Genomic DNA, 12,561 nt, shown 5'->3' with positions numbered 1-12,561 from the left:
TGTTCCTAAAGTGGGACACAGGGACACGCAGGGACACAGATGGACACGGAGCCGCTCCTGGAGCTCACAGAGTCCAGCCCAGGTTAGAGCCGAGAGGGCGGGGAGTGCGCGCTCTCCGGGGAAGAGCTCAGAGCTCAGGACAGATCTGCTTTTACATGATGATGCAGATTTAAGGGAGTTTGGGTGAGCAGATTTTGAAAATCCAAAAGTGAGACACACCGGGGTTGGGATGGTTGGTATGAAGAAAACTGCATTTTTGTTTATGGTCATTTGCACGGTTATCAAACACGGTTTTCAAACAAATTACATTTTATGCTCCTCTTTAATGTTTCCAAGCATCAGATTAGTCAAAAATTGTGATAGTCCTGTTTCAGTCCTGGTTTAAACTTGGTTCAGTCCTGGTTTAGACTTGGTTTAGATCAAATTTGTCAAAAATAGGACACTTGAGACATTTCTTTTAAAAAATAAATAAATAAATCGCATCATGGGACAAATCACTGGTTTTATGAATCTGATTTGAGACAAGGGACACAGGTCTCTGAACTGGGACTGTCCTGGGTAAATTTAGTCAGTTATTTATTTTAAACCTGCACAATTCACATAACAGCATAACAATACACAGATACAAGTTTGCATTTGAAAAGGGGATGGATGAAGCAAACCTTTTACTTTTCCAATCCCCTCCCACAAAAGGGACGTCTGGTCACCATAATTTAAAGAACACTGCTTTTTGTGACGCTCCCAAAAGCAAACTAATAAAAACATGAAAAAACATTAGACATTACAAAAACTTCCTGTCATATACAAAACTTTGAGAACTTTTTCCCATTCAAAAGATACAATAGCCTTTTAAATTGAAAATTGTTTATCGCTATGGTAACAGCCCTAGATTCTCATCATTCTGAAATCCATGGACATAGGGCTATAATCTGGCTACATTACACTCTCGTCCTCTGCTCTAGGTTAGTTAGTTTAGTTGAACCCATGGTGAATTAAAGGTCCTGTATCACGCAAAAAGGACTTGTGAGCTTTGAATCGTGTTCTAATGTTGTTACCTCCCCATAAACATACTTGAAGTTGTGTTTTGTGACGTCATGACACTGTAGTTTTCAAGTGAACAGCTACATTTTACCTTTAGTTCAGTTGAGATCGGCAATTCCAGGGATGAAATTATCCAAATGATTCTAGTGAAGGTGTATGGAGCTTGAAAACACAGTGGAGCACTTTCTAAACAGTGTATTTTCTGTTTGAGAGAGGAACTCAGCGAGTACACTATGAATTAAGAGGAAGAGGTACATTTAAAATAAAGACAGTGAGAAGAGAACCACCAGAAAAAGCAAATATGTATCTGTGGGTTTGCAGAAAATATTCACAGCTTCAAAAGAAACTATAAAGAGTTTTAACTTTCACGGTATAAGGATGAGAGACAGTACTGGGTGATCTAAGAAAAAAAAAAAAAAGTATACAGATGAAATAATAACTGTACAACATAATACAAAACAATACAAAAAAATTAAATCAAATAAAGAAACTGGGTTACAAATATTTTTAGTATGGAGAGTGTGTCATTTATTTAGCTCTATGTAAATATTTGTAAAGTTTTGTGGATCGTGAATACAAGTGGCTGAAATGAGTTTCCTCCGCAGGGTGGCTGGGTGCTCCCTTAGAGAGAGGGTGAGGATCTCAGTAACACGGGAGGAGCTCGGAGTAGAGCCGCTGCTCCTCCATGTCGAGAGGAGCAGTTGAGGTGGCTTGGGCGTCTGTTCTGGATGCTTCCTGGACGCCGTTCTCAGGAGGTGTTCCGGGCATGTCCCACCGGGAGGAGGCCCAGAGGAAGACCTAAGACACACTGGAGGGACTATGTCTGCGTTCACACTGCAGCCTGAAGTGACCCAAATCTGATTTTTTGGCTTCTATGTGACCTGTATCTGATCTTTTAATGACAGTCTGAACGACACAGATCTGATTTTTTCAAATGTGACCCAGGACACTTGGATATGTGCTCCTGAAACCGATACATATCTGATCTTTTGACATGTGACTTCAGTCTGAACGGCCAAAGGGCATTCATTCGACCTACACGTTACCAACAAGACACAAATGTCACTATTCTGCACTGAAGTAGGCGAAAATTGTTGAACTCCGTGTCATTGAAGTGAAGCACATCACCACTCACCACTCTTGGCTCCGTCTGCACATTCACACGTTCCTTTCAACAGACGTCACTGCCGCTGTCCCACAAAACACCACGACCAAAAACCTCGTCCTTCTCCTTCTCAATCTCCTCCTTAAAACAAGTAAGTTGTTCATGTTCTGGCTCCGGTACGAGAGGAACTTTAAAATCTGTCCATGTTTGGACAACTTCCATAAACACAGAGACGCTCGCTGTGGTTGACGTCGTCGTGTCTCCAGTGGCACATGTGGGACACTTTTGGGGCGTTTAACTGTTCACACAGGGGATCACATACAAGTCGCATTTAATTGGAAATGTGAACGACCTCGCAAAAACATCGGATTTCACAAAAAAAATTGGAATTGAGCGTTAAGCCCTGCAGTCTGAACGTAGCCTAAGTGTCTGGGCTGGCCTGGGAAAGTCTCTCGGGGTTTCGGGAGGAGCTGGAGGAAGTGTCTGGGAGTCCCGGCTTAGACTGATGCCCCTGTGACCCGGCCCTGGATAAACAGAAGAAAACTGATGGATGGAAGTTTCATGATCAATGTACATAAGCAACCACATCATTTTTGAAACATGTCATGAAAAGAGGTGTGTTAAAATAAGTTTTTTTCTTTCCGCTCCTTTTCGAGAAATGTGCTTTTTTGTTGTTTACAATGTACTGTATATTTAGTAGGCCTATGTATATGATTATTGTTTCTTTCTTGGCCCAAACATCTAATCTAATCAGCCTAAATGTGCAGGGTTTGTGTGTTAAACATGTGAATGAAACAAAACACACTCCAGTTGTGTTTGTGACTAGGAAACATTAGAACACAGAAAATAACATAACATGGCCTCTTTAAATTGCCATGTTAGTTTAGCATCACTGGTGAGTCCTGGATCCTCAAAGTAACCGGACACTGGCTGATACATGTCTTTCATTGTGTTGTTCTTGAAAACCAGGTCGAGCACATGATGACTATTCCAGACACGTCACGTCACGAGTCAGAGGGTTCAGATCTCCGTCTTTACATCTGTAGAAGAACTTTAAAGAGCTCGTGTTACACCGTTTTCTGATCTTCGTTATAACGTTGTTTCCTCATCGCAAACAGAGCTGGAGCTGTGTTTTGTTTCATTCAGTTCTTTTCTCAAACTGAAAACACTTTTGCGGTAATACAGGAAGAGCTCCACTGTGTTTTTAAACTCCGTACGCCTTCACTAGAATCATTTCAGATCTGGAATTGCCGATTTCTACAAAATAAAAAGGTAAAGTTTAGGTTTTAACTTGAAAACTGCCGCTTCGTGACATCATAAGTTGGAGCGGACAGACTAAAAATAAAAGGTTACTCAAACGTGCATGAGTGAAACACAACTCCAGGTGTGTTTTTGAGGAGGTAACAGCTTTATAACACGGTTTAAAGCTCACAAGAGTCTGTTTTGCGTGGTATTTGTGCACAGGACTGCAGACTTGGGAGCACGGACCGGGCTCGTTCGGGCTGAGTCTGACCTGGATTCAGCAGGAAGCGGCGAGCTGTTACAATATAATGGATTTTGCAGATGTACGCGCCTCCTTTAACGCGGAGAGACGAGAGACGAGCTCAAACTGAAGGGAATCTGCGACAGACTCAACCGACCCTGGTTTAGTGTGACGACCGGTGACCTATGACCTGTGACTAATGAATCAGTTTTATTTATGTAGCACATTTAAAACAGCCCGAAAGTGGAATAAAAACATACAAACATACAAATAACAATAATAGACCATGTTAAAGGGCTTGTCCATATCCAGTGTTGGGAAGGTGACTTTTAACATGTATTCCCCTACAGATTAAAGATTACATACCACAAAATGTAGTTTGTAACGTAATCCATTATATTAATTAAAGTGAGTAAAGTAATCTGAATACTTTGGATTACTTGATTTGCTGTAGAGAAGATGTTTTGTCTGATAAAAGAAAATAAAAAGTCCACTCTTTACTTTACCGTGTTAAAAATATTATTGATAGAAGACGAGGAGACATGTCCACACAGCATGGTTTAGTCCTGATAAATCCTGTTTTAGTCCTAGTTTAGTCCTGTTTTAGTCCTGGTTTTAGTCCTGGTTTAGTCCTGTTTTAGTCCTGGTTTAGTCCTGTTAAATCCTGTTTTAGTTCTGTTTTAGTCCTGGTTTAGTCCTGGTTTTAGTCTTTGTTTTAGTCCTGTTTTAGTCCTGTTTTAGTTCTGTTTTAGTCCTGGTTTAGTTCTGGTTTTAGACCTGGTTTAGTCCTGTTTAGACCTGGTTTAGTTTTCGGCAATGAGTGGAATTACTGGGAAAAAAAAAAAAGGATATAGCCCAAAATGTGAAAACAGGAAAAATCTATTTATTTCAACAAAGTAACTGTAATCCAATTACCACTCATGGAAACAGTGACTGTAACTGAATACAGTTACTCATAATTTGTACTCTGATTACATAACTCTGGTACATGTAATCTGTTACTCCCCAACACTGTCCAGATGTCACTCATCATTGTATTCTGTGTGAAACTCTGGATTGGTTACTTCCTGGTGCAAGAATGCACTTTCATTGGTTTCAGTTCATCTTTAAATGCATTTTTCTTTTCTGTCCATCTTACCTTCAACAATACTTTGTTCCATTTTCATCACAATACTCTCTCAGACAATTAGACCATCCTTCCTTTGTAATACCCAAGACGTCCAGAGTCATCGGACGAAGAGCGTTCACATTCAAAGCACCATCAGACTGGAACAATTTGCCAAACTCTCTGCCCTCCACATCATCATTTCATATCTTTAAGAAAGACTTATTCATTCATCTTAAAACACAGTGTGACTGCTTTTAGTGAGGGATCTGTTTGCTTGTTATATTGACGTTTCTCTATGTTTATGTTTAATGTCTGTTTGTGTCTTTGTATTTTGTCTTATTGTTTTGTGTTTCTGTTTCTGTTGTTTTGTTTTTGTACTGTTTTTGTTTTTGCTTGTTAGTATTTTTGTGACTTGTTGTTGTATTCTTTGGATGCTAAGGATCCCCCTCGAAAACAAGATGACTCACCTCCTTAATAAAATAAACATAAAATAATATTACATTGTTTTCTGAGCTATGGTGGTCGTTTTGAATGTAAAACTGCTGATTCCATTTTGTTCAGCAAAAAAACCCTTCAATTTCAATAGAGAAATGTGTCAAAGCAACAGGAAAAAAAAGGATTTTCAAACAAACACACATGATGTAGGATGTTACAAAAGCTGTGTTGTTGTATTTCTGATATCTTTTTAAATGTGTTCAGGTAAAACGCAGTCAGATCTTACAAAAAAACGCTCAAAAAACAAGCCTCTTCCGGTCCAGAATTCATGTGTAAATTATAGAATTTTTATTTGCAAACTTCTGGGCAGCCTGAGGTTCTGTGTGAGCTCTTTTGCAAATTTCAACTGAGCTTCATACTTGCAAATACTGACCTCTAGTGGTGAATCCAAAGCTCTACAAAAACACTTACAGCTCACACAGGAGCTAGTGCACAAAGGTGGACTATGTCACTTTTTGGTTGGGGTCCGTCTCCTGCGTGTTTTTATGTGTAGGAGCTATTTGCTTATTTTGCTTATTCAAAAATGTGTTTATTATTTTTGTTTATGTCAATTTGTTTACTAATTTAGTTTTTTGTCAATTTGCATATTTAATATATTTTGGTATGTTAATATTTCTAATCTTTTCACATTTGTTTAGTCCAATTTGTTATTATTTATCTTAGCACCTTTTGTGTTTTTGGTTTAGTCCATTGGGCACTGTGGGGATGCACTTGGGTGGGCCTATGGTTAAAAAAATAATAATAAAAATAAAAAGCGAAAATCTCTAATTTCAGTCATATACGAGGGTCACGCACATGTATTTGAACTCCATGATCATGTCCCGTTTCTTGTCCTGTATGACGAGCTGGTCACAGGTGCAAAACAGCCTTGAAATGTGTTGAATCATTGTATAAATGTGTGGTTAAGATTCAGGATAAGAAACCCTGACAGAATCACCACTGTCCTAGTCTTGCAAAATACAATTTATTACATTTTGAAAATCTAATGATATGTGCAAATATTTGTTTGCTTTTCAAAATTCTGGTGCTGCCCCTCTGAAGGGTTTTGTTTCATTGAGCTCCGAAAAACATCTCAAGTAACACGCTCATCCTCCAGAACAGAGTAAAAGTTTGTAACGCAGCAGCCTAATATCTATTTTAATTTATTTTTGGTCAGTTTGTCTGTATACACTGAATCTGTACTTCCAGTGTTTCCACCAACCTGCTCAGGGACTGCATCCATACTATAACCTGAACCAGCATTCTTCCTATGACTTCTGTCTTGGTTAATGTGTTGTTATGCACTGTCCCTGTACAAATCAAAAACATACAATACCATACCAGTCGGCTGAAGAGGCAGCAAGTAGGCCTGGACATGTATCCTTGTGGTTTGCCTGTTAAACCTGGAATAAATCTTGGAAAATGCAGCCCTGGATCTGGACATTGATTTTGTTGTACTTTACTATTTGAACCACTTCCCCATGGTGCCCAAAGGTGATTATTTGAGATATGTTTAGTTCTAAGTTTGCTCACGGCTTTTGCTCGTTAGTTTTCGTTGACAAATAGTCACTACAACACACTGCACTGCCCTACAAAGAGAAAAGAACTTAACTCTCCAGCGTGAGTAACTGAGAAAAATGAATTCAAAGTTTCTGTTTTGTCCAGACAAAAGTGGAATAAGTTGAGCTCCAAAATTTGACAACTAGTTGCTCTAATGAAGAAATATTTGTATGTGAAAAATATTGAGCTCAAAATTGACCTTTGACCTTATTTGTCAGTTCCTGTTCTCTGTGTTTGTATCATGAGACAAAAATAAGTTTTCGTGCAAAGACAAAAGGCAGAAACTGACATAATCGTGATTTGTTTGATTTTCTTCAGACTTCATCCATTCTAAGAAAAACACATCACCAAGCTCCAGTCGTCATGTGTTTGTTTGAAATGATCTAGAAGAGTTTTGGATTTCCTGTTTAGTGTTGATCAGGATCGTGCGGTGTCACTTCCACAGTCAAACTGTTTGACACAGTGACTTTGCAGTACAGTGTGTACAGTATGAAAAAATACACACAGTACTTTCACATTAAAGATCACTGAAGTATAACTGAATACAAAAGTTTATTATTGAATGTGTTCAGACCCTGAGCCACAACAAAAAGAAGGAGGCCAGAGGTTGGATTTGAAAATAAAATATATTTATGAACTAAATCACAAACAAAACATCCATTGTTTCTGCGTTTTGTTTTTGCACGAAAACTTATTTTTGACTCATACAAAGGCAGAGAATAGAAACTGAATAATAAGGGTCAAAGGTCAATTTGAGCTCAATATTTTTCATATTTATACATATGATAAAGGAGGTCTCAAATACAAACAAAATGACATGAACTCATTTTGGACCAAACATGATGTTATGGCGTTCTGTAGGGCATTATGGAGATGTCACTGCTCTGCCTAGAATGTCCCACAGTATGACATTAAACAGCTCTGGCTTACAGTTATTAAATTACAGAGGTTTTTCTAACTAAAAAATACCCTTGTATGGTCCTATATTATACAAAATGTATTTTTTTTGTTTCATTCACACATGTTTGAGTAATTTAGGTTGCATTGAAAAAAATGTCGCCCCTCTCTCTGTACCTACTGCTTTTAGACTCATCATTTTGGTCTTAAAATGTTCTTATTAACCTGCTCTACATCATCCTTCTGTTTTTATAAATAAATTCCTATTCCTAACACAAAACTGCCTCCAAATTCATCCCTAAAACTGCCCACCTCAATGAACTTCATTTGACTGGAGCCGAGCACTGTAGGCGACTTTACGCTCTCTTAGTCCTCTTTTCAGTCTGAGAGAAGAACTCTGATGTTTGAAGATGTTTTCACATTTTTATATTACTTGGAAATCCCAGAGTTTGTGCCTCTATCATCTATCATCTATCATCTATCTATCTATCTATATACCTACATTCCTTCCTTCTTTTCTTCCTTCTTTCCTGCCTTCCTTCCTTAGTTCCTTTCCTTCTACAATTCATTTCTTTCTTGCTTGCTTGCTTCCTTTCTCTCTCTTTTTTCTTCTTTCCTCTTTCTTCCTTTCTTCCTTCCTTGTTTTCTGCTTTTCTTTCTTTCTTCCTGCCTTCCTTCCTTTTATCTTTTCTTCCTCCATTTCTTCCTTCTTTCCTTTTTTTCTTTCTTTTTTCCTTCCATCTTTTCTTCATTTCTTTCTTCTTTCCTTTTGTCTTTTCTTCCTTTCTTGCTTCCTTCCTTCCTTTCTTTCTCTTTCTCCCTTCCTGTCTTCCATCTGTTCTTCCTTCATTCTTTTCTTCCTTCTTTCTTTCTTTCTCTCTTCTTTTTTCCTTCCTTCTTTTCTTCTTTTCTTTATTTCTTTGTGGGTTGCTGTTGGTTTTTTGTTCTTTTGTAGGATTTTAAGTAATAAGTGACATAATAAATCTATTGTTAAAATTTGAAAGTAGTTTCTTCCTTCCTTCCTACCTTCCTTTCTTCCTTATTAACCGGCTCTACATGATCTTGGTGTTTTTATTTCGCAATTTTGTCTGTAAATAAATTATTTTTCCTCACACAGATCTGCCTCCAAAGTCGTCCCTATAACTGTCCACCTCGATGAGCTTCATTTGACTGGAGCTGCACATTCTGGGCGACGTCACTCTTGTTTTGTCCTCTTCTTTACACAGTCATTGGTTTTGTTCTTGTTTCGCACACTTGTTTTTACAGAAGCACATTGTCCTCTGTTGCTGGGAGACAGTTTTGTGTTTTCGCTGCTTTCGTCTCGTCCATTGTTCGACCTGCGGAGATGTTTCCAGGAAGGAGGTTTCATTTTACAAGAACTTCACCTCTTCAAACTTTTCAACCTGCCGCTGTGTTTCTGAAGCCTCACTTGACTCCAAACTCATCTCGAAATCTCAAATTTACATTTTTCCAAATGACGACATCACGTTTTTTGCCAATTCCACTGTCGTCCATTTCGTTTGAGGACAAATTCCACTTCTCCTCCAGGCAGACTCTCCCGTACGCCAGACGCAGACGTTCTTCTCCTCCCAAAGTCGATATCTGGAACGTCAAAGCGCCTGATTTCTCCATCAGACTGTACAGGAGCGTGTCAGAGCCTAAGGAGAAGAAGAAGATGGAAGTTCTACCAACACCTGCAGAAGAAAAGAGGGTGAAGCTGCCTAAAGTTACGGTGGAGAAGAAGAGGAGGGTGGAGATACCGAAGTTTGAGACGTACTACAGAGCTCCTGACGCCGCAGAGGCCGAGATGATGTTTGTGAAGAATGGGAAGTATCCAAAAGAGAAGTACAAGAACCCGACTCCACACAACTTCAGACCTGTGAGTATCTCCACGAGAAGATCTACGAATCTGTGATGGACCCTGAACAAAAATGAGTCATATTTAAAGGTCTTACATTATTAACATCTTCTTTCACTTTTAGTTCAGTAGAGTTTGGCAGTTCCAGATCTGAAAGTATTCAAATGATTTTAGTCAAAGTGTATGGAGTTTAAAAACACAGTGGAGCACTTCCTGTATTACTACATGACATCACAAGGTGGAACAGAGTGTTTTCAGTTTGAGAGAAGAACTCTGATGTTTGAAGATGTTTTCAGATTTTTATATTACTTGGAAATACCAGAGTTTATGCTTCTACATTCAGTCCTTTCTTCCTTTTTTCTTCCTTTCCTTCCTTCCTTCCTTCCTTCCTTTATTCCTTCCTTCCTTTTTCTTTTTTTCCCTTTCTGCCCTCCTTCTTTCCTTCATTCCTTTCTTTCTTCCATTCTTTATGCCTTCCTTCCTTCCTTCCTTTCGTTGTATATGACATGTCATTATTTGAGTTTGTGTACACAGTGTTATTAGTGTGTGTTTGTTAGTTGTGTCCACACGATGGCGCTGTGTCTTTACAAACTCTTCTGTTGTGTTTTCCAGTTGGATGAAGAGCTCCCACACTTCATCACCTCCTACAACAAACACCCCGACAACCTCCAGATCACACTCCACACTCTGGACACAAGTGAGTACCCCACACACCAGATATATATATATATATATATATATATATATATATATATATATATATATATATATATATATATATATATATATGCCAGTGGAACAAGACCTTTTGTCCTTAAAATATGAAAATACATCTTGCTAAACATAAAAATAAAACAAAAAAACTTTTTGAACTTAAAATAAGAAACAAAATCTAATTTTGCTTGAATTCAGAAAAAACACTTATTCCATTGGTAGATCATTTGACTTTGTCAAGTTGAATCGACTCAAATAAAGTCAAATGTTAATTTAAGTCATTTTAACTTGCTAACTTGCTTAGAGATTGTTTTTTTTCCAGTGTATTTAAAAGTGCATGTGTAAGTTTTTGGTTGGGGGTTTCTCACGTGCTTGTTTCTATAGAGATGTCATTGCTCTGCCTGAAATGTTCCACAGTATGGCGTTAAACAGCTCTATTTTACATTTATTCAACTACAGGTGGTTTTATAGCTCAAAAATACTTAGAAAATCAGGCATTCTGAGTGTGAGCAGGGTCGCCTCTCCATAGATCTGACCTGTAACTTGGTCTAGTTTGGCCTCCATGAAAATAGAAAGGTTTAATCCCACACTGTGAAACATTCCAGACAAAGCAACAACATCTCCATGGAGAAAAGCATTTGACGGACCCTCCACTCGAAAAGTTACACAACACACCTTTAAAATGGCTCCTTTTACGTTTGTATGTGTCTGTCCAGTCCACACTCCTTCACCTCCTCACACAATCAAACAGAGGAAATCACAGTTGGACACCTTCAGACCAGCAGAGCCGCAGTGGGACCCCAGTCTGCTGCTACCGGCTGGTCCCTGGCCTCCTAAGTCCGCCTCCTACACGGTCTGTACATGAGCTTCACAATCCTCCGTAAACACATTCATAGAGTTGTGTGTTTGTGTTGTGAAGTGTGTGGATGTGTGGTTTTACAGAGACACAGACGCAGAAGAGGAGCCTACAGCGCCTTCTTGGAACGTGTGGAGGACAAACTCACAAGGTCCTGGCAGAAGTCATGATCCAGATGTTTTTAAAGAGCCTAAATTATGGTATTTGATGAAGTTCTTAAAGTAGTTTCCTCATCACAAACAGAGCTGGAGTTGGGTTTTGTTTCATTCACACATGTTTAACACACAAACCCTGCACATTTACAATGAGTTCTTCTCTCAGACAGAAAACATTCTGTGTCACCTTGTGATGTCATGTGGTAATACAGGAAGTATTTCAGACTTGGAATTACCGATCTATGCTGAACTAAAAGGTAAAAGGAGCTGTGATCTTTAAAACTACCACTTCATGACATCATAAGGTGGAACAGAGCAATCTGAGCTTTGGAGATATAGGCAGACTAATAAATAAAGAGTTAAAAAACAAACGTGCACTGGAAAAAAACAAAACAGATCTAGTTAAATTAAACTGACTTAAATTGATTTAAATTAAGAACATTTGACTTTGAGTTGATTCAACTTGACAAGTCAAATTTTCTACCAGTAGAATAAGTGTTTTTTTTGTTTTTTGTTTTTTTAATTCAATCAACATTAGATTTTGTTTTCTTATTTCAAGTGCAAAAAAGTTGTCATTTTTCTTATTTTAAGTGTAGTAAAATGCATTTTCATATTTTAACTACAAGTCTTGTTCCTCTGGCAGATCATTTTACTTATCAATGATTTGAAACTAAATCATGGTAACACTTTCTTAATTCAAGTCATCTAAACTTGAGTAGATTTTCTTTTTTTGCAGTGTGTGAATGAAACAAAACGCAACTTCTGTCTGTTTTTGAGGAGAGAACAACATTACAACATGATTTTAACACTCAAGAGTCACTTTTGTGTAATATCGGACCTTTAAACGAGACATATTGTGCAAAATTGACCGTGTCATGATCATTTTTCATCTCATTTACTCTCTGCAGTTGTATTTAAACTGATTCACACATCATCTTTGTTCTCCTGTATGCAAGACGTCGTTTCTGATCAACCCATATTTTCTCCACAAGCGGCACACGCCCACAGCTCTGGGCTTAGTGCATTTTGAGAATGAAGTTTCTTAATCAGTAATACACGTAAGATACTGCAGTGTCACGTCATTTCTGCACAAATGAAAAAAAAAAAACAGCCCAGATACACGGGAAGAAAATCGGGTGCAGGCCCTTTAGCTCACTTCCTGACTGAAACTGTTGTTGTTATGAAACAATTGTTATCAGATCTCAGTTTTTAAAAGAAATGAAACTTTTTCTTTAAAATTTTTAATGAATCCTACACTGATTTATGTCGAACCAGCACAAGTGAAGGCTTTGTGTACAAAAACATTTAAC

The 12,561-nt window shown here is 38.2% G+C and overlaps 1 protein-coding gene across 1 annotated transcript; it reads left to right on the top strand.

Moving 5' to 3' along the window:
• The first annotated feature begins 9,142 nt into the window (after positions 1-9,142).
• On the top strand, positions 9,143-11,266 carry si:dkey-30e9.6 (uncharacterized protein LOC564083 homolog). Its single transcript, XM_055163371.1, has 4 exons — positions 9,143-9,547; positions 10,139-10,223; positions 10,957-11,093; positions 11,183-11,266. The coding sequence occupies exons 1-4, from the start codon at positions 9,143-9,145 to the stop codon at positions 11,264-11,266; spliced, it is 711 nt and encodes a 236-aa protein (XP_055019346.1).
• Positions 11,267-12,561: the final 1,295 nt, after the last annotated feature.

This window comes from Boleophthalmus pectinirostris, unplaced genomic scaffold, assembly GCF_026225935.1.
Source record: "Boleophthalmus pectinirostris isolate CB_2022bp ecotype Guang Dong unplaced genomic scaffold, ASM2622593v1 HiC_scaffold_6, whole genome shotgun sequence".
In the NCBI taxonomy this organism is placed as follows: domain Eukaryota; kingdom Metazoa; phylum Chordata; class Actinopteri; order Gobiiformes; family Gobiidae; genus Boleophthalmus; species Boleophthalmus pectinirostris.
This window is presented reverse-complemented; position numbering and strand designations above follow the sequence as displayed.

Bases quoted from the DNA above. Each gene is read 5' to 3' on its own strand.
- si:dkey-30e9.6 (XM_055163371.1), top strand. From the start codon at position 9,143: ATGACGACATCACGTTTTTTGCCAATTCCACTGTCGTCCATTTCGTTT. The intron at 9,548-10,138 runs GTGAGTATCTCC...TGTGTTTTCCAG, and splicing joins CTCCACACAACTTCAGACCT to TTGGATGAAGAGCTCCCACA. The intron at 10,224-10,956 runs GTGAGTACCCCA...GTGTCTGTCCAG, and splicing joins ACTCCACACTCTGGACACAA to TCCACACTCCTTCACCTCCT.